Genomic DNA, 23,957 nt, shown 5'->3' on the forward strand with positions numbered 1-23,957 from the left:
AACCTTGCCTCCACTCCCGGACCTGTTCTGGGGGCTGGGGTCCGGGGAAGCTCGGGCTTCCCCCGCCCCAGCCCCGTGGCTAAAAACGAAGCTAAGACAGTGTGCGGGATCCATCCCGCTCGCTGTCTCGGCTTCTGCCAAAGCCGCACACAGCCTCTCCCAACTGGAGAGGTTCCACGCAGCTAAAGAGGAAGCCAAGACAGCCAGCGGGATGGATAATAATTTTTTTCTTGATTTCCCCCCCCCCCATAAGGTGCGCCTTATGGACTGGTGCGCCTTATGGAGTGAAAAATACGGTACTCCTATAGAGACACCTTATACTGCGTTTAAAACCAGAATTGCATTTGGGTAGAAAGTGTTTCTCAGGCGGCTAGTCCTAGTCTTTATAACCCTGTACCTTCTTCCAGAAGGCAGAAGCTGAAAGAGATCATTTCCGGGGTGTGCACTATCCTGCGCTATCTCTGCAGCTTTCTTATGGCACCTGGAAGCGTAGATTTCATCCAAGGTGGGAAGAGTGCATCCAATTATTCTCTCCGCAGTCTTTACAACCCTGGACAGCATTGTTTTTTCCCTGATCGTGCAGCTCCCAAACCACACACACAGAGCATAAGTTAATACACTCTCAAACGTACAATGGTAAAATGCCATCAACAGGTCCTTTGAGAGATTTTTCCGGAGGATTCTCAGAAAATATAACCTCTGATGTGCTCTCTTCATCAGGTCTTGGCTGTTTTCTCCTTTAACTGTTTGGTTCCATAAAACAATTTCTTATTATTTCTGAGAAACTGACATATATCGGGTTGCAGCTAAACCTATGGATTCTGCCTCCATTTGCCGGCCATTTGTTCCTTACCCAACAGGAAAGTCACAGGGGTGGCAAGTCTCAATGAAATGTGGCTTTATTTGGCGTTCATAACATTTGGCTTGCGCTCTTTCTGTATCAGGTCGGTTTTTGCCATAGCAAATAATTCAGTCATTGGTCTCTAAAGAATGCACTTTATTTCACAAGGTAACGGCATTGACCCCTGGTTAGGTTTTTCCGTGCCTTCCTCCCGTTATTTCCTATTTCCTCCAGGATTGTTACTTTAGCTCATGGGTAGGCAAACTAAGGCCCGGGGGCTGGATCTGGCCCAATCGCCTTCTAAATCCAGCCCGTGGACGGTCCGGGAATCAGCGTGTTTTTACATGATTAGAATGTGTGCTTTTATTTAAAATGCATCTCTGGGTTATTTGTGGGGCATAGGAATTCGTTCATTCCCTCCCCCAATATAGTCCAGCCCCCCACAAGGTCTAAGGGACAGTGGACCGGCCCCCTGCTGCAAAAGTTTGCTGACCCCTGCATTTAACTCCATAGTGAAGTCCTGAAGATTCAATAACATTTTTAAAAACCTCATTCTGAAAAAAACCCTGCCCAGGCAGCCCAGGATGTCAACCGTGTGCCTGACTTTTGGGTGCCCGTCCTCCTCCTCCTCCTCCTCCTCCTTTCCTGAGTCTCTTTTCCCTCTGCCTGCCTCCAGAGTGCCCCCCCTGCGCTGTGCGCCACAGGGCGGACGGAGGACCTCCAGTCCCTGGTGAGCATCATTGATGACGCCGATGAGTTTGTTCACATTGAGGTGATGAGCTACCTGCCCACCATGGAATTCTCGCACCCCAAGAGGTAAGTGTGCAGTTGATGGGGGGGGCAGCTCTTCTCCCTCCCCTCCCTTGGCTGTGGGAAGGATAAGCTTTACAAGCCAAGCGGCACCGGCCAGGAAGCCATTGCAGAGGCTCCTGCTGATACAACAGGGCTTCTCCTTCCGCCTGCGTCCCCCAAATCCACTCTGGGGAAGAGCCAGAATATGGGGAGGTCATTCCTCCTGGCAAGCAGAAATGAATCGTACAGTTGGGAGGCCAGAACTGGCCCCAAAGCCACCCAGATCCATCTGCCACCCCATGGATATTTCTGTCGCCATAGCATCTCTCTCTCTCTCTCTCTCTAAGTTTTTATTTATACTTTTCAAGTTTATACATTTCATTAGTTTTACAATCAATTTGATATTTCAAAGTTTGACTTCCTTCCTCCTCTTTTTGCGGTTCCTTAAATTTATTTTTTAATATCTCCTGCATATCCAAATTCATTTAATTTGCTCATTTAATTATCTACTTTAAATATATACTCTTATCAAACTGCAGGTTATTACAATAATCCTGCTAATGTTTTTATGTGTTTGCAATTTATCTGTAAAGATTCAATAAACCAAATGTTTGTTACCTTGATTTCTTATTCTTCTGGTAAATTTTGCCATTTCTGCGTATTCCATAAGTTTTTGCATCCATTCATATTTTGCGCTCTCTTCTTTCACCCTCATTAAGAGGTTCTTTAATTCCTCCTCACTTTCTGCCATCAAAGTTGTGTCATCTGCTTATCTGAGGTTGTTGATATTTCTTCCGGCAATCTTAATTCCATTTTGGGATTCATCCATGATGGAGTCTCAGACTATAACATGCTGTAAATTTTATATCCATATTCCACAATCATTCCCGTGCTTCCATATCTACATTATAACCAATATCTATTGCCCAGTGTATCACTGAATATTTTACTTGCTCAAGTTAAAAAACCCCTGGAAATTTCTGGTACCATAAAGGTTAAAGGTAAAGGGACCCCTGAGTCGTGGCTGACTCTGGGGTTGCGGCGCTCATCTCGCTTTATTGGCTGAGGGAGCCGGCGTACAGCTTCCGGGTCATGTGGCCAGCATGACTAAGCCGCTTCTGGCGAACCAGAGCAGCGCATGGAAACGCCGTTTACCTTCCCGCCGGAGCGGTACCTATTTATCTACTTACACTTTGACGTGCTTTCAAACTGCTAGGTTGGCAGGAGCAGGGACCGAGCAATGGGAGCTCACCCCGTCGTGGGGATTCGAACCGCTAACCTTCTGATCGGCAAGTCCTAGGCTCTGTGGTTTAACCCATAGCGCCACCCGCGTCCCTTCTGGCACCATAGCACCTTTCAATGTCCATCTTATGCTGTTCCCGTTTGAGGGGCGCTAGAGCGGGTGGCGGGCTGCCCCCTGTCAGAGGTTGCAATGCAGGATGTGGCCCCGACGCTCTTGCTTCCTTCTTCTGCTCAGGTTCTGGCCAGTGATTGACGACCACTTGCGGAAGGTGGCTTACGAGAGGAGAGTCCGTGTGCGACTCCTGGTCGGATGCTGGAGGCATTCCAAGGCCAATATGTTCCCCTTCCTGCGCTCCCTGGCTGCCATGCACGACATACGCACCCACTACAACATGGAAGTGGTAAGGACACCTCCGATGCCTGGGACGGGGCTCCCCAGCCCTGGAAGACTGGACTCCAGGGCCGTCTTAAGCATATCTGGCGCTGTGGTGCAAAAATCCCTCCAGCGGCCCCTCCCCCCCCCCCCCCCCCCCCGTTTCCCAGAGTTGTTGACCTTTCCCCAAGCCTCTGTGGGGATTGCTCTATTGGTAAAACCTATTGGTGTTTCGCAACTTTCTGACTAGTTGCAGGAGCTTAGCCAGACCTAGCAGAGTAAACGCAGAATCCACGGAAGCAATTGGCAACGTGGCTGCGGACAGGATAGACGAAGCAGGAACCAGGAACTTGTAGTTAGGTGTTTATTATATACAGTGGACTATTTACAGGAACAGAACACAGATCTTTTGCTATCTCTCTTTGACACGACTCACAACTCCTACACTGAACCACTGAACTCACGAACTCCGAACTAACGCATTCCAGTTAGTAGGCCATTAATTATTACTCCTTTGAGAAAGCTTGACCAATCAGGGAGCTGTCTCTATGTCTCTGTTATCACCAGGCAGACTTACTCCTTCAGATTGCCTTCTGACTGTCTGCCAAACCTTAATTGACTGTGTGAGTAGCTGCACGTACACAGTTTCCCAACACGCTCTCCTCCCGCGTAGGCTTGGGAAGGAAGCTGCACGTCTGCCAGCCATATAGTTGGTGGGGTGCAGCTTCTATCCTAAGGCTCCGCAGGAGGAGAGCCATACCTGCAAAGGCTTAGGATGGAAGCTGCACCCCATCAACTATATGGCTGGCAGGCATGCAGCTTCCTTCCCAAGACAATCTGAAAACAGTGGCTCATGTTCTCCTGTCCTGTCCCCTTTATAAAGATCTGAGGAATGAGATCATCACCCCACTCTTACTTACCATCCCAGGCCGCCCATCTGCGGCCACATTGTTCTTTCTTTTATCAGATCAAAATGATCAGACAGCAGCAAAGGTTGCTAGGTTTATAGAGGGTGCAATGAGATTAAGGGCCACTATCTGAATGATAAGCTTGGTCATTTGATTGCCCTTTTTACCCCCCCCCCCAATTTTTAAAATTAATTTTCAAAAATTTAAAACAAACAAACATAGAGACACATATACATCCTGTTAAAATCTTGCTAACATAATTAAGTGACTTCCTCAAATCCCTTTGGTTGAATTTCATTATATATCATTTTAACAATTTTCCAAAATCGATTTTCTCAAAAAATTAACTTGGTCACTTAACATCTTTTATTCTTTCTAATTTAACTTTAAACACCTAAAATCTTATCCTTACATATTTAAATCCTAAGGCTATCTATTATTTGCAAGCTTTTCCAATTAAGTTATCTTAACATATTTAGCTAACTAGTCTTTGAATTTCATCCATTCTTCCTGATACCTTTTTACCCATTGTTGTCTTTTTAATTGTATATATTGCTTGTTTTATGTTGCTATGGCCGTTGGCTAATGCGAATAAAGTTTATCTATCTTCCTTCCCAAGTCTCCGCGAGGGGAGAGTGATCCTCACAGAGGCTCAGGATGGAAGCTGCGCCCCACCAACTAGAGGGCTGGCGGACGTGCAGCTTCCTTCCCAAACCTCCGCGAGAGGAGAGCGATCCCTGCAGAGGCTAGGGAGGCAAGCTGCGTGCCCGCCAGCCATATGGTTGATGGGGCACAGCTGGCGGGCATGCAGAGAAAGGGGAGGCCACCGGCAAAGCCACGCAGCTTCCCCACTCGCTGTGGCGCCCCTGAGAGGCCAGCGTCCTGGCCTGATGCACCACTAAGCCCAGACGGCTCTGCCGGGCTCCCTGGAGAGCCATTTCCGCTTGCCTCCCAGCTGCCTCCTCTGCGTGCCAAGCACCCCCAGCTCTTCCACACGCGCCCCAGTTTTGTCTTTCTCCCCTTCCCCTCTCCAGAGGCTCTTTGTGGTCCCAGTGAATGAGTCGCAGGCCAAGATCCCCTACGCCAGAGTCAACCACAGCAAGTTCATGGTGACGGACAAGGTGGCTTATATTGGTGAGTAGTTTGAGGGGCGGAGGCAGTCGTAAAGGGGAGGCCAGTTGAGGTAGAAAGCTGGCCGGGGACTAGCAAGGGCAAAAACTGGCCAGCAATGGGAGAGGGAGAGAAGTAGCCATAAGGGGGAGAACAGAAGAGACTAAGGGGAGTTTGTTGGAGGCCCATCCCGTCCAGATGCCTTTTGGGGAAACTCGGAAACAGGATCCGAGCCCAATAGCTCTCTCCCCTCCCATAGTTCCCAGTGACTGTTGTTCAGGAGCTCTGCTGCCTCCGACTGGCTAGAAGCCATTGATAACCCTTTCCACCTCCATGAATTTGTCCCCTCCTCTTTTAAAGCCATCCAAGTTGGTGGCCATCACTGCCTCCTGTGGCAGGGAGTTTCACAGTTTCACTCCGTGCTGCTTGAAGGAGGACTTTTCTGTTATCAGTGCTGAATCTCCCAACCTTCAGCTTCAGGGATTGTCCACAAGTTCTATTGTGAGGAAGAAAAAACGTCTCTCTCACCACTTCCTCCCTGCCACGCGTATATTTTTTAATAAGCCTTTATCACGTCACCACTTCCTCGCCTTTTCAGTAAAACTGAAAAGAAGAAGAAGAAGAAGAAGAGTTTGGATTTGATATCCCGCCTTTCACTCCCTTTAAGGAGTCTCAAAGCGGCTAACATTCTCCTTTCCCTTCCTCCCCCACAACAAACACTCTGTGAGGTGAGTGGGGCTGAGAGACTTCAAGGAAGTGTGACTGGCCCAAGGTCACCCAGCAGCTGCATGTGGAGGAGCGGAGACGCGAACCCGGTTACCCAGGATTACGAGACTACCGCTCTTAACCACTACACCACACTGGCTCTTCAAGCACAGCACCCTTTCCTGCTTCACCCCCTCGATCATTCAGGCAGTCCTTTCCTGAACCTTTCCCAACTCTGTAATATCCATTTTGAGACCAGGCGACCAGAACCGTAGATGAGTAGCGGTCGATAGGCTCCTTCTCCACCATGAATTTGTCTAGCCCACCTGGTCCAGCACCCTCTTCTCACAGTGGCGGAGCAATTGCTTGTGGGAAACCAGCACGCAGGATTCGAACACAGAGCTCCTCCCCCCTTCCTGTGGCTTCCAGCAGCTGGGATTCAGAAGCACGGCTGCCTCCCGCCGCGAACGCCATTGTCATCAAGCTTTGTTGCAGAGCGCAGGACTCTTAAGCGTTTATTTTCCCTTCCTTTCTGGCAGGAACGTCCAACTGGTCCGGGGACTACTTCCTCCACACGGCGGGGTCCGCCCTGGTGGTGAACCAGAGCCACGTGGGGGCCGGAGAACAGCCCACGGTGCGCGATCAGCTGCAGGCGGTGTTTGAGCGGGACTGGAACTCCAGATACAGCCAGGAACTGAGCTTGCCGGGCCAGTGGGAGCAGCTCTGCGGCACCTACTAGCCAAAGGGACACCCCCCCCTGCCCGTACCCAGTTGGAGAGGGGCTGCGAGCGCCAGCCCCCTGTTGGAGGCCGGTGGAGGGGCTTCCCCAGAGGCAGGGGGTCTCCCTGGGGAACCTTGCGGGACCCCTGCTCTCCAGCCGAGTGAGCCAGGGGGTACCCAAGGCCTCCTTGGGGGCAAATGTTTGGGGTAGGAGAAACTCCTGCAAGGGAACAATTCAGCCTGACCGAAGGATTGGGGGTGGGTGGGTGGGGGGGTTACGTGCAAAGGGAGCATTTGGCGCATGCAAATTGTGGGTAAAAAGTCACTGTTCCGAACTGGGAAGCAAAAGGGTTTTGCGTGGGTGGGAGGATAGATGTAGAGAAGAGGGCGTTTAGCAGTTAGGGGGAAAGGGGACGTGGGTTTAAGGAGAAAACGGAAAAGGCTTCCTGGCCAAAAAGATTCCTCGTGGAGGGATCTCCTCCTCCTGTTCAGCAGAAGTGTGGAGAATCGCGAGAGAGGAGATGGTGCAGGCGATGTGCCGCTCAGAAGCTCCCAAGTCGGGTGGGACCTGTCTGAACCTGTGGAGAGCCTCTGCCAGTCAGTGTAGGCTGTGTTGAGCTAGATGGGCCAAGCAGTCCGACTTGGCGCTCCCTGTTCTGCCGTGAATGCCTTTCAGAGAGGACCACACACACACCAAGCAACTAACCAGCTTCTGTCGCTGCCGAAATTGCCACTGTCCTTCCTTGACCAGCACTCAAAGAGCGCTGGCGATGAGAACTGTAGACTCATAGCGGTGGAAGGGATACCCAAAGGTCCTCTAGACCAACCCCTGCTGCAATACAGGAATCCCAACTGAAGCATCCCTGGCAGGTGACGATCCAGTCTCTGCTTAGAAACCTCCGAGGAAGAAGATTCTACCCCCTTCCGGGGGAGACCGCTCCACTGCCACACAACTCTTGCCGTCAGAAAGTTCCTCCTGGTGTTTAGTGATAATAATAATAATAACAACAACAACAACAACAACAACAACAACAACTTTTTATTTATATCCTGCCCTCCCCAGCCAAAGCCGGGCTCAGAGCGGCTAACAACAGTAAAAATAGCACAATTTACATAAAATCACAGTCAATTAATTGAAATACAGTCTAAAATCAGTTCAGAATCAAATTAATGGCAACCATTGGGCTAGAGTTCTATGAAGATTACAGAAGGAGAGAGGGGGGTCAGACTGTGCCTTAGCCAAATGCCTGGTGGAACAGCTCCATCTTGCAGGCCCTGCGGAAAGATGTCAAGTCTCACAGGGCCCTAGTCTCTTGTGATAGCGTTCCACCAGATCGGGGCCACGGCTGAAAAAGCCCTGGCTCTGCTGGAGGCCAGCCTAACCTCCCTGTGGCCTGGGCTCTCCAATATGTTTTTATTTGAAGACCGCAAGGTCCTCCGTGGGGCATACCAGGAGGGATGGTCCTGTAGGTACGAGGGTCCTAGGCCGCATAGGGCTTTAAAGGTGAAAACCAGCACCTTGAACCTGATCCTGTACTCCACCGGGAGCCAGTGCAGCTGGTATAGCACCGGGTGAATGTGATCCTGCGGTGAGGAGCCTGTAAGGAGTCTCGCAGCGGCATTCTGCACCCGCTGGAGTTTCTGGGTCAATCTCCCTTCTTGTAACCTGAAGCCATGGGTTCGAGTTCTACCCTCCGGAGCAGGAAAAAACCAGCCTGCTGCATCTCCTGTGGCAGCCCAATTTAATTCACCAGGGTCAGCAAAGAGCAGTAAAAAGAGCAGCTACCTCTGTCCTCTTGAACAGTGGGTCAAGTGCCAAATGCTGAGATAGGTCATAATCCAAGCTAGGAGCATTGGCAGTTTATAAAGAGAACCTTCCAGGCCCATAGATTCTGGTAGGGATGGACTCATACCATTTTCTCCCCGGTCAAACATTTATTGCCATCAATAAGAAGTGGGGAGTCCTAGAACTGTAGAATTAGAAGGGACCCCTCTAGTCCAACCCCAGACTCCCTGCGCATGATTTCAAGGGCATTATTCTCCCACTGTCTCCATAGAGGGATCCATCCACCATGGGTCTTGCCATGCGGCTTAGGGACTGTCAACTGGGCAATGGGGCGGTAGCCTGGATTTTTGCTGTCTTCAGTACAGACCTTTGGTCAATTAAAGGATAATTTTCCAATTTGCTGTGGTCTCGTGATTGCTGTGTGACCGGCTGGAAGGCTGCTGCCGTTGTGCTCATGAAGAAGAAGATCTTTTGCATGATCTGCTGCAAATGCTTCCTGCGGTGGTAATTTCCCCTATACAGTGGTACCTTGGGTTAAGTACATAAGAACGGAGGTCCATTCTGTTACGGCAAAATCTGGATGCGAGGCTGCTCTGCCACCCAGCTCATCGGACTAAGTCCGTGGGTCCCTGCGGAGGAAATGAGCTCAGCCGTAGACAGGAGCAAACTGCAGAAGATCCAAGTTTATTGCGCAACAGGTTCAAGGCGAGATTGAACAGTGAGAAAGGGGTGACATGAGTTTTTGAAACTCCCTCCATGTCCCAGAATACAGTGCAAAACACGTCATGAATACATTAAAGAGAGGTTTGGTTACACAGATTAACATATGGAGGAGGGAGGGGGGAATATGCAGAGCTGGAGATATGCACAGATAAACACTTCCTGGGGATGAGAAAACAATGGTCTCAAATATGCATAGTCTGCCACCTGACATTGCCTGGAGGAAAGGCTGATCAGAGTGATTTGACAGGATTAGGGTCTTAACACCTTGCTTGAGGGATTATGCTGGACAGGGGAGGTGTGATGGAGTCCTAGAGAAATTGAGCAAACTGGCACGTTGATTTTCTATGAATTTTATAGATTTTAGTCCCTTTTGACATTGACAATTGGAAATAAATTGATATATTGTAGCGAAGAAGAAGGTGAAGAAGACATGCCCCCCCTTCCGTATCAATTCTTAACCTGAAACTGTTCTTAACCTGAAGCACCACTTTAGCTAATGGGGCCTCCTGCTGCCGCCATGCCGCCAGAGCACAATTTCTGTTCTCATCCTGAGGCAAAGTTCTTAACCCGAGGTACTATTTCTGGGTTAGCGGAGTGTGTAACCTGAAGCGTCTGTAACCCGAGGTACCACTGTACTGTATCGCATGGCCAGGGGGAGTAGAGAGAGGTGCTTTCTCCACCTCAATGCCATGCACTCCCGCCCCTGTTGCAGATAATAATAGCAGTAATAATAATAATAATAATAATAATAATAATAATAATAATAATATATTATTTATACCCTGCCAATCTGGCTGGGCCTCCCCAGCCACTCTTGGCTGCTTCCAACAGAATATTAAAATACAAAACCTATTAAACATTAAAAGCTTCCCTAAACAGGGCTGCCTTCAGATGTCTTCTAAAAGTCTGGCAGCTGTTCTTCTCTTTGACATCTGGTGGGAGGGCATTCCACAGGGAGGGCGCCACTACCAAGAAGGCCCTCTGGCTGGTTCCCTGTAACTTGGCTTCTCGCAGTGAGGGAACTGCCAGAAGGCCCTCAGAGCTGGACCTCAGCATCTGGGCTGAACAATGGGGGTGGAGATGCTCCTTCAGATATACTGGGCGGAGGCCGTTTAGGGCTTTAAAGGTCAGCACCAACACTTTGAATTGTGCTTAGAAACATATTAGGATGGGAAATGTATTAGATTGGGATTGGGGGGGGGGGCTTTAGCTGGTGGTGTACAGTAGTGGTTTGGGGGCTGGATCCTCCTCCTGCAGCCTCCAGTGCCCTAAATTGGAGCCACCGGGTGTTGCAAAGCAAAACTTTGAGGAGGCTCGCTGAAAAGGCAAAAGAACAGGGTGCAAGTCCTGTTCTCTGCAAAATGGAACTTCACGCTCAATGCATGCCTTAAGTCACTCATCGAATCGCAGAGTCAGAAGGGGTTCCCGGGGGTCATCTAGTCCAACCCCCCGGCGGTGCTGACATTGGAGTGCTTCAAAATCAGCAGATCTAATGGGAAAGCAACACCTGGAGACCTGCACCCGTGGTTGCAGCGCGTGCCTCGTGATCTCTGTTGCGCCATCATAGGATTATTGCCCAACCTTAGAAGGGGTGAGGGGGGTTCGAATCCCGGGTGTGACTCTGGCGGCTAATGACTGCCTTCTTCTCTCAGCCTGACCTACCCTGCAGGGTTGTTGTGGGAGGGAGGGGTTGCGGGAGGAGGAGGAGGAAGACTCATGGAAGCCCAATTGGCTCTCTGAGGAAGAGGAGGACGCCGCAGATACGCGAAGCCGCCCAGAAGCGGCACTAATAATAATAATAATAATAATAATAATAATAATATTCTATTATTTATACCCCGCCCATCTGGCTGGGTTTCCCCAGCCACTCTGGGCGGCTTCCAACAAAACACTAAAATACAATACAGTAACCTCTTAAACATTAAAAGCTTCCCTAAACAAAAGCGAGGAGCGCTTCCCTCCGGCCGCCAGGGGCCACTGGCGAGCACCCTCGAGCCCCTCTAGGAGAGGCGGCCGGGCGAGGCTTCCGGTCTCTGTGGCCTCCCGGGCCGGAAGTGAGAGCGAGGAGGGCGGGAGGGAGAGAGAGACTTCCTCCGCCGGTCGCCCGGGAGCCGAGAGGAGCCTCCGAGGCCGGTGAGGGAGGGGAAGGAGGGGGGGAAGGACCCCCCCACTCACGACTCCCCCACGGAGGGACGCGGGGTCCGGAGTCTTCTCCCGCCCCCCCCCCACTCCCCGAGAGTGAAGCTGCGCCCGTTGGAGTTCTCCCCGTCCCGTGAGTGGGGGGGGCAGAGAGGGTTCTGGGGGAGACCTTCCCCCCCCCCCGGACCCTCAAGAAGCGCAGTCCGGCCGAGGAGCCAGAAAGGGGGCGTCTTCCATGGGGGGGAGAAGAAGAAGAATCATCATCTCCCCTCCCCCCAATGTCTTGAAAGGGCCCTCGAGGAGACCCCCGTGGGGCGGGGGGCTCCCCTGTCAAACTGCCTCTTTCCCCGGCCCCTGACTCTCCTGCGCCCCCGTCTCCAGCCCCCTTCGACTCCCTGCGGCTGAGGTCCCTTCTCCCCCCGCCCCCCATAAGATATTTGTTTAGGGAACTTTTTAATGTTTGACTTTTTATTGTGCTTTTTATTTTCTGTTGGGAGCTGGCCAGAGTTGCTGGGTGGGGTATAAATGAAATTATTATTATTATTATTATTATTATGTGGAAGACAGGAGTGCCTGCCTGGCGTGCTCTGGTCCAGGGGGTCACGAAGAGTCGGACACGACTAAACAACAACTATTATTATTATTATTATTATTATTATTATTATTATTATTTGAGGAGGGTGCCCTGCCCCAGTTGATGGGCATCACCATTCAAATAGTATGGGTGAGCCTCGCCGTGCCATCAGTTGTGCAGGGAGGGGCTGACCTGTCCCTCCCCCAATATTTTCTTCACGTTGGCACCACTGGCATCAGGGTACCGGTGTGGGGCCAAGGCGGCTGTCCTGGGTGTGTGTTGCTGCTGCCTATTCTGGCTCCCTGAGTCCTGCCCTTGGAATGCCGCTGGGCGGCCGCAGTGGCTTAACGTGGGGTGTTGCCTTCCCTGCAGGTCTCCTCCGGCTGACCGGACGTCACTGCCCTTGGCTTGGCACCATGGTGTCTGTCATGATGGGTAAGTTGGCCTGACACCCCCCCTTTAACCCCATATGTCTTTGGAAGGGAGCCAGAGCAAAGCCAAACGAAAGAAGGGCTTGAGGGAGGGAGGGAGGGAGGGAGGGAAGGGGTAGCAGCAGAAACAGAGCAGCCAGATCCAAGAGCCTCTCCCTTTGTTCTGTGCAAGGCGCCTGGCTGAACCCCAGATGGGTGGCAGCAGCTGCAAATGTGGAGAATGCGAGTCTGAGGCCAGCTGGGAAGAGGCGCTGGAGTGACGGCTTGGGGGCTGAGACAGAGACCAGGGAGATAAGGGCACAAGAATAGCCTGGTGTATCAGGACAGTGGCTCTTTGGTCCAGCGCCTTGTTTTAACAGCGGCCAACCAGATGCCCATTCTAGGAATCCTACAAGCAGGATCCACGCACAAAAGTACTTTCTCCCCTCCTCTCGCTTTGCTCAGGTGCTGGTTGCTTCTGACATAATCTTCTCTGTCTTTCAGCAACGTCAGAGTGGATTCAGTTCTTCAAAGAAGCTGGGATCCCCCCGGGGCCTGCTGTCAACTACGCCGTCATGTTTGTGGATAATAGGTGAGGCTGTTGAGAGATGGAGCCTCTGTGGAACATCTCGCTGTTCTCTTTCCTGTGTCTGGAAGAGTGGGACTTCAGGAGCTCATGTGCAAGGGAATCGGTGATCCCTAGAAAGTGTCTCATCGATCCCACTGTAGGGAAGACCTGCCAGCCCTGCTTTCCATATAATGTGGGGTGGGAGGTGGGGATCTGTGCTCAGTGGCAGATGCTAAAGCCACCAGCTGCTTTTTTAAACCTCCCAGCAGACGTCCAAACAAAGGAGTTACATGGCTGAAAGGATCCGTTTGTGGGAGTGTGGTTTAGGTCAGGAACATTGCATTGGCCTGACGTATTGGCTTCTTTAAATCTTAAAATAGCAAATAGCATTATGTGGCCCAAGATTATTTTTCAAACGTTTACCTCTCTGAGAAAAACAAAACAATATATCCTTTGTTTCTTGGAACAAAGACCAAGTATTTTTTAATTCTACTTGTGGTACCACACCCTACAGAATACCACAGGGCAGTGACCCTCATATGGGCTTTTCCTCCTATTGCCCTCATGTTATGGAATGCCTTTCTGTCTCCCATATGTGAAGCAGCAACTTCAGTTCCTTCAGGCTCCCCCCCTTGGATTTCCCTTAAGATTGAACCCTGCTTTCATTTGTTTAAATTCCCCGAATTTTATAAATCTATGTATGGGTGAGTGGCTTTGGAGCAAATGGATATCTGAAATCTCATTATTTCTGAAGCCTTGTGAAAAAAGGCAGATGGCCAGCTCCCTATTGCAGTTTTTCTGTTCATTCCATCCAGTGGTGGCTGAAGGAGTTTTCTTGCGCCAGGCTGTTGCACACCCTGTTCGCAGAGTGCTTGTAGATTGCACAGGTGGGGTATGGTACGTGACTCACCACCACAGACCTTGTCCCCTGCAGGATCCAGAAGAACATGCTGATGGACCTCAACAAGGAGATCATGAACGAGCTGGGCATCACCATCGTCGGAGATATCATTGCCATCCTCAAACATGCCAAAGTCGTGTACAGGCAGGTGGGTTCTCCCAGGAAACTGCTAACAATTTCTCCCACATGCTTTGCATTAAATGGCTGTGATGTTGGCTTCTAGCTGGCTGGTAATCCTCTAGCATTCTGGGTGGGATCTTTGGATGCACAACAGTGTTTGAAATTCGCCAGGTGCATTTTGCACCTGGCTATTGGCCACTTGCACCCAAGCGAGGATGCCTGGGCGCCAGGATGGTGCCTGGTGTCTCCACCACCTGGAGGTGCATGCCTGGGAATCCATGGACCTGGACTGTTTTCGCACAGGGGTCGGCAAGGTTTATGTGGCTTAGGCCGGTTCACGGTCCCGCAGACACTGCGGTGAGCCGGAGTGTGTGTGCACGCACGCATGCGCAAACGCTGTTTCTGGTGTGGAGGAGGCATGCGCAGCTCCCCATTGGCTGCAGGAGCTTCTTGCAGCCAATGGGAAGCCGGCCAGTGTTGTGGAAGGTGGTCCCCGCTCTGTTTCGTGCTGGTTAAGTGCGGTGCACGGGAGCCAACTGAGGAGGCAGCGGGCGTCCATGGGCCGGTTAAATGACCCCCATATGGGCCTTAGGTTGCCTACCCCTGCACTAGCAGCACATCCTGTAGAATTCTATCCATTATATTTTATTTGCACAATCTAAACAAATTTTGGAAACCAAAAGGTCGTATGGAAAAATATGACTTTTGAGTCACCTGGCCCCAAAATGGCAACTAGGCATTCTGTTTTAGCAACTGTAGCCCTGGTTTAAGGAGCCATTTGGCACCTAGCTTGTGTATCTGAGTTTCTAACGTTGGTCTACAAGGGTTTTTTTGGTGGAGTGGGATCCAGCAGTAAAACTTCAACCTAGAAGGCTATGATTGCAAGCTAGGGGGCTGTCATGAGCAACCAGCGATTGTGTGGGCTACACGATAGCCTTTGCCCAGTGCAGGGGAGAACCCTAGAATTGTAGAGTTGGAAAGGACCCCTTGCAGTGCAGAGATCACAGCTCTAGTATCCCTGACAGGTGGACATCGTTCCACTGTCAAACGGCTCTTGCCATCAGGGGATGTGCAAGGATTTCAGTGCTCTTTGCTGATATCTCTCGGAAAGTGAAGCAAAGGACCTGAGCTGCCCAGTGGAGCATTCAGAGAATGATAAAAGTCCTGCTTAAGGGTCTGGAAGCCCCATAACACCCTGCATGACTCCCAGGCCAGATCTGTAGGTGAAGACCTGCAGCGCTCCACTCCTCTCCTTGCTCCAGCATCCAGGAGTTTAATCTCCTGGTGTGATGCATATCTCAGACCTGGATAGCTTTCCTCTTCCTTCTACGTTCCTGCAAAGGGGTTCTTTTTTTTGCGGGCAGCATGCCTGAACCTGGTGCATTTGTGGGGAGACCGTGCCTTTACTAGGGGAACCATCTCCATCTGGCCCTCACTATTGCATTGTGGTGTTCCCTCTGTCCCTAGGAAATGTGCAAGGCTGCTACAGAATCGGTGGCTTCCAGCCAACCCACCCTGCAGTCTGAACTCCGTCGGAATGCCAACAGCGGTGAGTAACACAAGTGGCTGGCTGCAGATGGAGGAGGCAGCTAGGCCTTTCCTCAGCTCTCGGTCTCTGTCTATCTCTCCCTCTCCCTGCCAAGCCCCTGCTCTTCTCACTGCATGAAGTTGACTGCTCCTTTCTGACCACCCCAGGATGCTAATGTCTCTTCATATCAAGCAACATCAGCCCCACTGGTCCAGGCAGTGTAGTTCTCCTGGACCTTTCAGTTTCTTCATTGGGTCTTTTGGGTGATGCTGCTCAGGCAGGGCTGGTCCTTCCTTGGATGCCCCTACCTCCATTCTGTGTGGCTGTGTATTTTGATCACGGCTATAGCTGGAAGAAGCTCACTGGCTACCCGGGATCAGACCTTTTGGAGCCAGTGTGGTGTAGTGGTTAAGAGCGGTAGACTCGTAATCTGGTGAACTGGGTTTGCTTCCCCGCTCCTCCACATGCAGCTGCTGGGTGACCTTGGGCCAGTCACACTTCTCTGAAGTCTCTCAGCCTCACTCACCTCACAGAGTGTTTGTTGTGGGGGAGGAAGGGAAAGGAGAATGTGAGCCGCTTTGAGACTCCTATGGGTAGTGATAAAGCGGGATATCAAATCCAAACTCTTCTTCTTCTTTTGAGCTATGAAGCTTCCCCTCCCCTTACAGCCAAGCTGCTGTCCTTTCATGTCGAATAAAAACATTTTTGTTCTTTCGCGTATTTTCAACAGTTAGCTCTTGCAAGTCCTGTTTTCAATTACATGTTGCTGGTTGCTTTAAATATACGTGCATTATGGAAAGGCATGATAATTTTGAAATAAATAAAAATAACAAATTAAATTAAAATAAAATAAATTAGATACCCCCTGCCTTTCCCACCCTCATGTGCCGCTCTGCTTCTGCTTCACTGCCTCCTGCTTGCAGCTGAACTGCTCCAGCTGATGGCCTGGCTGCCCTGCAGTGACGTCCCATAATATGTCTGGCTGTGGGCATGGGTCTTACTTTGCAGGAAAAGCTCAGGCAGTGGGAGAGGATTCCATGGCCACCTCTTCCAGGCTATGCAGTTCCATGGAGGAGAAAGCCTTATCTGAGAGCTCCCCATATCCTATTGCGGGGTTTATCTTTTAAACCACGCCTCTGGCATTCCTGCTATTATTGGGTTCTCAATTGCCCCGTCAACAAGGGCACTGGGCAAAAAACCTTCCATATGGTGTTGGTGAGATGGAAACAACAGCCAGTTTTAAACCCCTTCTAAGGACACATCTATTTAAGCAGCCATTCCGTATAGTTAAAGCTGTGGTTTTCCCAGTAGTGATGTATGGAAGTGAGAGCTGGACCATAAAGAAGGCTGATTGCCGAAGAATGGATACTTTTGAATTATGGTGCTGGAGGAGACTCTTGAGAGTCCCATGGACTGCAAGAAGATCAAACCTCTCCATTCTGAAGGAAATCAGCCCTGAGTGCTCACTGGAAGGACAGATCCTGAAGCTGATGCTCCAAGACTTTGGCCACCTCATGAGAAGAGAAGACTCCCTGGAAAAGACCCTGATGTTGGGAAAGATGGAGGGCAGAAGGAGAAGGGGGCAACAGAGGACGAGATGGTTGGACAGTGTTCTCAAAGCTACCAGCATGAGTTTGACCAAACTATGGGAGGCAGAGGAAGACAGGAGTGTCTGGCGTGCTCTGGTTCATGGGGTCACGAAGAGTCGGACATAACTAAACGACTAAACAACAACAACCCGAGCTTATAAGATCCATCACACAGCTTCATTATTTCATTATTTATTGATATTTATCTGAATGTTTTGTTGAAGGCTTCTCTGCTTTTACTGATGTGTTTCTTTGTGTTTTTGGTTTTAAATGTTGTATATCCCCTCCCCCCCCCCAACTATCTTTCTGTGTTATATATAAAACCGCTGAAGGATTTTGGCACATAAAGTGGTGTGTAACTTTGATGTTCCTGCAGCTGCCACCCGGATGATTGCGAACAGCTTGAGCCGAGACTCCCCACCTTCCACCCCGGTCCGAAGACCTGACACCAGCACCTCCAAAATCTCCATCACGGTCTCCAATAAAATGGCAGCAAAGAATGCCAAAGCAGGTAAGTTTTTGGGAATCTGCAAAACTGAAGCCTTTGGGGAAATGTGGAGAAAAATCTGTTTCAAAATCCTTCCAGCCCTAGTTCTGCCAGGCATGGCTCTCTGCTCCCAACTAGCGGCCAGATTTTCCCCATGGGTATTGCTGTTGGCTCTGAATGCCCATCCTTGAGTTGCCAGTCAGAGGCCTCTGGACTCAAGGCAGGCGTGAGCTGGCCTTTCTCCCATCCTCTTCCTGCTGCCACAGCTCTCTGCAGTCCAGAGGCCGAGAACTCCACGCTCCCAGTGAAGCGCCGCCGCGTCACGGCAGAGATGGAAGGGAAGTACATTGTCCACATGCCCAAGGGAACCACCCCCAGGACCAAGAAGATCCTGGAGCAGCAGCAGGCAGCCAAAGGTATCTGGGCCACTTCCCCTGGGGAGCGGGGCTGAAGGCCGGCCAGCTTCCTTTAAAGCTGGGAAATGGGGGCAGGTCTGTGGCCACCTTAACTCATCCGGAGGAGTACTGTTAATTTTCCACTGCGGTGCAAAGGCCCAGCTGGCCTCCACTGCGAGACTGTGACTGTCGCTGCTCCCATGCTGCGGAACACGCTTCTGGCAGAGATGCGGCAGGCACCCCCGCTTTGAACTTTCTGGAATCTCTTGTAGGCTTCTTTTTATAATGGCCAGCCGGCTTTTGCAGTTGCTTAACATTTCCTTGAATGGCCAGCCATTCACTTTAAGGGACGGCTCTGTACGGCCTTCCAAGGGGTTCTTGTTGTTTCTATAGCTTGTGGCCCTGACAGTTTCCAAGAGGACAGTATATCGGTACTTAGGCGAATGAAATCAAACCCTGCACTTAAAGAGCAAATTCAGAACCAAGGTGAAACGAATGTGCTGAGTTAAAGCACAGCCCAAATAAAAGAGGCAAACTTAAGCAGGTTCAGCCAGCAGCCAAAATTCGTTTTGCTCTCCCAGCCGCCAGCCTGCTGCTGCTACTGCTGCCCAGCCGGCCCTTGTTTTTCTTCTGGTGCTTATGCCTGGCCCTTCCTAATTTTGTTTTTAATTGTGACACTTTGCAAAGTCCAGCTTCCTTGTTCCACATGACTGACGTGCTCTGGCCAGAACTAACACCCCATCACACACACACAGGTGCAGCCGCTTGCGAGATTGCCACTTGGCAAAGGTTTTGCAGTCTTGGGGTGGGGGGGAACGCAGGCCTCTGGGGTGCAAAATTGTTTCTTATGCACTATGGGCAGTGTTTCCTAACCTGCAGGGGCAAGGACTTCTGGTATGGTGTGGCTTCCAGACACTGATGCCATAAGGCTGGGGAAAGGAGTATTTGGAAATAGTTTGGGTGCTGCATAGCAGCATTAAAAATAGATTATTTAATCTTGTTCGCTGCTTCAAAAGCTTTTTTGGGTGAAACACATACTTATATGCACGCTATGAAATAATCATTTGGCCTCTGTTGCTCCTTTGAAAAGCCCTTCTCTTGTTTTAACTCTGTGTGGCTTCTTTCCACTTCTACCTTGTTATTGACAGGGTTACAGAGAACCTCCGTGTTTGACCGGCTGGGCGCAGAGACCAGCGTGGACACAACCACAGGAAGCAAGGTGAGAGCAAAAGGGTGGGACCTGCTTGCTCCGGGGACTCTTCTTTCGAACCCTCCCCCGCTCCCCTTGCCTGGGGTCCCACAAAGGGGGACTGATTGGCAAGGCAGAGATTAAACATGTATGGTTTGGGGAGTAGAGGTGGACTTCCACTTCCTGGCCCAGCCAAGGCGTTCAGGGTGGCGCTAGAGCTCTTCTGATGTGGGAGGTGGCACTTTGGTCAGGCGGGGCTGTTGCCACAACCCACTAAGGGAGATAGGTAAAGTTAAAGGGACCCCTGACCATTAGGTCCAGTCGTGGCTGACTCTGGGGTTGCGGTGCTCATCTCGCTTTATTGGCCGAGGGAGCCGGTGTATAGCTTCCGGGTCATGTGGCCAGCATGACTAAGCCGCTTCTGGTGAACCAGAGCAGCACACGGAAATGCCGTTTACCTTCCCGCCGGAGAGGTACCTATTTATCTACTTGCAATTTGACGTTCTTTCAAACTGCTAGGTTGGCAGGAGCAGGGACCGAGCAACGGGAGCTCACTCCGTCACGGGGATTTGAACCGCCGACCTTCTGATTGGCAAGTCCTAGGCTCTGTGGTTTAACCCACAGCAGCACCCGCATCCCACTAAGGGAGATAATCACAATGAAATTGGAAAAGCAACAATTGCACATCTATTCAAATTCCATCTGATACTATATAGTTGAATTAGTTCAAAACAAAATGGATGAGCTGGATGAGGATACCAGCTTTTCAAAGTCTGGTAGTCGTTTAGCACATTTAGTAACTGCTTCAACTGTTGAGTAATTTCCTCCTGTGATGGATGGCCTTGACAAAGTGATGCCAGTTTCCCAGGGTCTGGTTTAAAGCTACTTAGCAGGAGTCTTGGATGCGGGTCGCGCTGTGGGTTAGACCAGAGAGCCTAGGACTTGCCGAGCAGAAGGTCGGTGGTTCGAATCCCCGCGACAGGGTGAGCTCCCGTTGCTCAGTCCCTGCTCCTGCCAACTGAGCAGGAGGCCCTGAGGGTGGGGCCCCCAGCCGCTCTGCCGTGCTTGCCACCCCCACCCTCACCCTCATTGAGCCACTCTGGTGTTTTCGCAGCCCACGGGAGTCTTCAGCCGCCTGGGGGACATGCAGGAGGCCGAGGAGGACAAAGCAGTGGAGAGTGACGATGACAGCTCCGTCTTGCAGTACGCCGGGGTGCTGAAGAAATTCTTCAAGCCCTCGAGGCCCAAGGAGAGCGCCAAGGCTGCCGGGGCGACGGTCAAAGCCAAAGCCACCAGCTCTGAGCCCCAGCTGAAGGCCACAGCCACCCCTGCCCTCCAGCGGCTCGGGAGCAAGAGCCTGGCGGAAAAGAAGAAGGAGAAGAAGGCCGAGCCGCCCCCGCTGCAAGGCAGCATGGCCAAGAGACTGGGCAAGCGCCCTCTGCCTGCCGAGGCCCAGGACAGCCAGGTCACCAGCTCCAGGAGCAAGCCGGAGTCCGAGTTCCGAGTCACCATCAAGAGAACTTTGGGCAGTGCGAAGGTAAGCAGCACCATGGAGGGCCCCAGCGCCCAGATGGACAACACGGGCACCGTCAGCGTCTTTAAGCGGTTGGGCAGGAAGGCGGTGTGAGCTGGGCCCCCCACCCACCCCGGCGCGCCCTTCGCCTGCATGCGTGTGGGAGACCCTCTTTGGACAGCTTGAAGTCGGCGCCCCCTCTCCCCCGTCTGCAACACAAACGGGCTCTTGCGCGGCCTCCGGGCGGAGGGCGGCTTCTGTGAAGCTTGGCGTCGGTTCTCCCAGCTGTTTCCACAGGTCTGTGGGGCAGGAGCGGAACTGGGGGCCCACCTCAAGGCAGCGGCTTGCCAGTGCTGGAGGCAGCACCCACCCAATGGAGCATTGCTGGGGTCGGGGTGAGGGCTCCCAGTGGGCGCGAGAGGTCATGTTGCACTGAACCCTCCTTCTTTCTGTCTCTGTTATTTCCCCTCTGCAGGTCCTTGCGCTCTCCTAGGAAGTAGGTGCCTTGAGGGCCCCGTAAAAGAGCTTGCAAGAGGCAGTAGATCCCTTCCCCACCCCCACCCTTTCTTTTCCGTCTTTTCCAAGCCTTTACCTGCCACTTTCCTGCATCTTAGGAACGGCAACTGAACAGCTGGCCAGAAATTTCCTCTTGCTGGACACTGGGATCGCGCAGTCAGCCAGCGGGGTCCCAGTGCTGAGTTTTGCCTCCTGCCGGGAGGAGGAGGAAAATTCTGGCCGGCTCCTCTTTGGGTTCCATCTCTCCTCTGAGCAGGAGAGGAATTTCTCCTGGCCTGGCTGTGGCATGTGTGACGAGGTTCTTGTGGGGGCAGGAGATGGTTTCATGTGTCAAGAGTCCCAAACTGGGCTGGCTCTCCTGCCCAAGCCTCCTGAAGCAGCACTGCTCAGCTGGAAAGGGAGAAGAGAGGGCCAGGTCTCCTTCCCAGAGTCAGAGTTTCAGGCCTCGTTGAGCCAAATCAGATGCACGATCTGGACCCTGGCTAAATCTGAAGTCAGACTCCGGGGCGAATTGCAGTGGGCTTGGTTTTTCCATCTCCTTGCTCTGCTTCTCCATCAACCCTGATGGGCACCCGCACTGCTGTTTTAAGAAGCTGGGGCGGTGTTAGATGGGAGGGCAGCATCCAGGGCAGCCATATGCTGCCTCACCTGCCCTGCAGCTTTCTTGTGAGCCTGCTTCCCCCTTTCAGAGGCTTTGCCCTACAGCAGCAGGAGGGGCACTAATGCCAGGCGTGTTTTGCGCAGAGAGATGGTGGTATGCAAGCTGCCCGCCATCTCTCTCCTCTGGGTTCCTGCTGCTCTTGGTCTCTGCTGGAGCCTCACGTCTGAGTTTCATAGGATGCTGCCCACTCCAGCTGGCCTCCCCACAATATATATTTGGAAAATGAAAACAGGCCATTGCGATGTGGTACACCCGAGAGTCTTGGGCAATGGCAGTAGAGATGGAAATGCTTGAGGGGCCCTCCTGGGCGGAAGGTGACCTGCGAGGTAGCCCAGGCCACTCTTGCACTTGACCGAAAACTCTGTATCCCAGCATGCACTGCCAGTTGGAGTATCCCTTGTGTTGGCTTCTGATTGGCACGGAACCCAGAGGCGCTTCCTGTGCTCTGAGGTGCCGTCTGTGTCCCCAGCTGCCCTAGAATTATGTGACCTGCACGATTTTGGGGATGTGGTGCTCCCCCATGCACCTGTTAATCAGATAAGGCAGCAGCTGTGTGGGATTTCTAATGGTTTAAATGAATTTTTTATTGACTAAATTAGGGAGGGGGGAGCTAGAAGAGCTGTGGTGTAATGGTTGATAGTTTTGTTTTTTTATAAAAAGATACTTTTTTTGTAAACATGAGTTAATGTGCAATTTGGATGTATCCTTGCATTCGGCTGTCAGTTGCCCAAAAGTGCAGGGGGGAGGGTGGCAAGGTTCTCAGTGCTGCTGTCAGAGCCTCCCAGGTGTGTTCCTGCACTCCCCACACCCCGCCACCTAGGTAGGGGGAATAAAGGAATGTTCTCTTGCAATAAAATGAGTCTCTTCTTGGCTTGCTTCAGCTGCAGCATCTCTTTGGGAAGTCCCCTCACAAAGGGGACACGTAGAGACACATAAGAAGAGCCTGTTGGATCAGCCCACAGGGGCAAATCTCATCCAACATCCAATGGTTTTCCTGCTGGAAGTCTTGCTAGTGGGGTGTTTGTGTGTGTACACTGAGAGGTCTTGCAGGAGAGGCCTTTGGCCTGTATTTCCAGCTATCCACAGGGAAAGCGGAGGAAGGGCAAGCCCTAATCAGTGGAGGGATATTGCTTGTTCTGATATTATCTTTATTTTTTGATTCAATTCATACCAATTAAATATTGCCTGATTGTTAAAAGAAATGAATCCTCAAAGCAGCTCACAAAAAGAATAAAACAATAAAATGGTCAGTAAAACTTCAGTAGGAGAGTAAGCAAGCACAAAGAATTAGGGTTGGGGGGAATGACCCTGTCGGATACAACCTCCTTTCTTTTTGTGGGAGGACCTATCTTTCTTGCAGGGACGCGGGTGGCGCTGTGGGTTAAACCACAGAGCCTAGGACTTGCCGATCAGAAGGTCAGCGGTTCGAATCCCCGCGACGGGGTGAGCTCCCGTTGCTCGGTCCCTGCTCCTGCCCACCTAGCAGTTCAAAAGCACGTCAAGGTGCAAGTAGATAAATAGGTACCACTCCGGCGGGAAGGTAAACGGCGTTTCCGTGCACTGCTCTGGTTCGCCAGAAGCGGCTTAGTCATGCTGGCCACATGACCCGGAAGCTGTACGCCGGCTCCCTCAGCCAATAAAGTGAGATGAGCGTCGCAACCCCAGGGTCGGTCACGACTGGACCTAATGGTCAGGAGTCCCTATACCTTTAGCTTTCTTGTAGAATCATTCCTCGCTTGCCTCCTCCTCAGGCCTCAAGTACAAAAATTACAAGTAGGAAAGAAGTCGGACACAACTAAACGACTAAACAACAAGGCAGAGCCGTAGCCCCGTTCTGCATGCAGAAACATCCCAGTTTCATTTGCGGCATCTCTGGTTAAAACTAAGGGCAATGGAGAAAGACCCTGAGTCCTTGGAAACCTAATTCCTGTCAGAGTGGATGGCACAGGTTGGCTGGGCGGGTGGTCTGACTGCCAAAGGCAGCAGCTTAAGTGAGTCTGCAGATTCCTCCCTTTCCATCCCTTGCAACAAGCATGTGGAGTTGAACAGAACTGGGTGGGCAAAAACGACTTCCCTGCAGTTTTCCTATGTCTTACCAAAACCCCTGCGTAAAATGGGGTGAATGACCTGCCTGCCTTCTGAGCAGGTGATTGCTCTAGATTTTCCT

The 23,957-nt window shown here is 51.4% G+C and overlaps 2 protein-coding genes and 1 long non-coding RNA gene across 6 annotated transcripts in view; all 3 read left to right on the forward strand.

Annotated features, from left to right (window-relative positions):
- Positions 1-8,873, forward strand: part of PLD3 (phospholipase D family member 3) — a 33,959-nt gene extending 25,086 nt beyond the window's left edge. For all 3 annotated transcript variants that reach the window (XM_083753997.1, XM_083753995.1, XM_083753996.1), the window contains 4 exons: positions 1,518-1,657; positions 3,111-3,276; positions 5,191-5,290; positions 6,511-8,873. In XM_083753997.1, coding sequence (XP_083610123.1) covers positions 1,518-1,657; positions 3,111-3,276; positions 5,191-5,290; positions 6,511-6,710 — 606 coding nt within the window. In that variant the 3' untranslated portion in view covers positions 6,711-8,873. The remainder of the gene's footprint in view (positions 1-1,517; positions 1,658-3,110; positions 3,277-5,190; positions 5,291-6,510) is intronic.
- The window catches only part of LOC310851804, a 442,605-nt gene that overhangs the window by 122,671 nt on the left and 295,977 nt on the right, over positions 1-23,957 (forward strand). The window lies entirely within an intron of this gene.
- LOC310851570 (uncharacterized protein C19orf47) lies at positions 11,232-22,646 on the forward strand. Of its 2 annotated transcripts, XM_083754119.1 has the most exons (10): positions 11,232-11,333; positions 12,286-12,348; positions 12,828-12,915; positions 13,826-13,940; positions 15,380-15,461; positions 17,406-17,540; positions 17,783-17,932; positions 19,060-19,130; positions 20,215-20,637; positions 21,089-22,646. In XM_083754119.1, the coding sequence occupies exons 2-10, from the start codon at positions 12,330-12,332 to the stop codon at positions 21,104-21,106; spliced, it is 1,101 nt and encodes a 366-aa protein (XP_083610245.1). In that variant the 5' UTR covers positions 11,232-11,333; positions 12,286-12,329; the 3' UTR covers positions 21,107-22,646. The 2 variants fall into 2 exon arrangements, with proteins under 2 accessions (XP_083610245.1, XP_083610246.1); XM_083754120.1 differs by having other exon boundaries at positions 11,246-11,333; positions 20,215-22,646.

Source organism: Podarcis gaigeae (genome assembly GCF_964106915.1).
Source record: "Podarcis gaigeae genome assembly, chromosome: 8".
NCBI lineage: Eukaryota > Metazoa > Chordata > Lepidosauria > Squamata > Lacertidae > Podarcis > Podarcis gaigeae.

What these genes read in the sequence shown, in the direction of transcription:
- LOC310851570 (XM_083754120.1), top strand. An exon ending in CCAAAGTCGTGTACAGGCAG is followed by an intron (nt 13,941 to 15,379) that starts GTGGGTTCTCCC and finishes CTCTGTCCCTAG; the next exon opens with GAAATGTGCAAGGCTGCTAC. An exon ending in AGCAAAGAATGCCAAAGCAG is followed by an intron (nt 17,541 to 17,782) that starts GTAAGTTTTTGG and finishes CTGCTGCCACAG; the next exon opens with CTCTCTGCAGTCCAGAGGCC.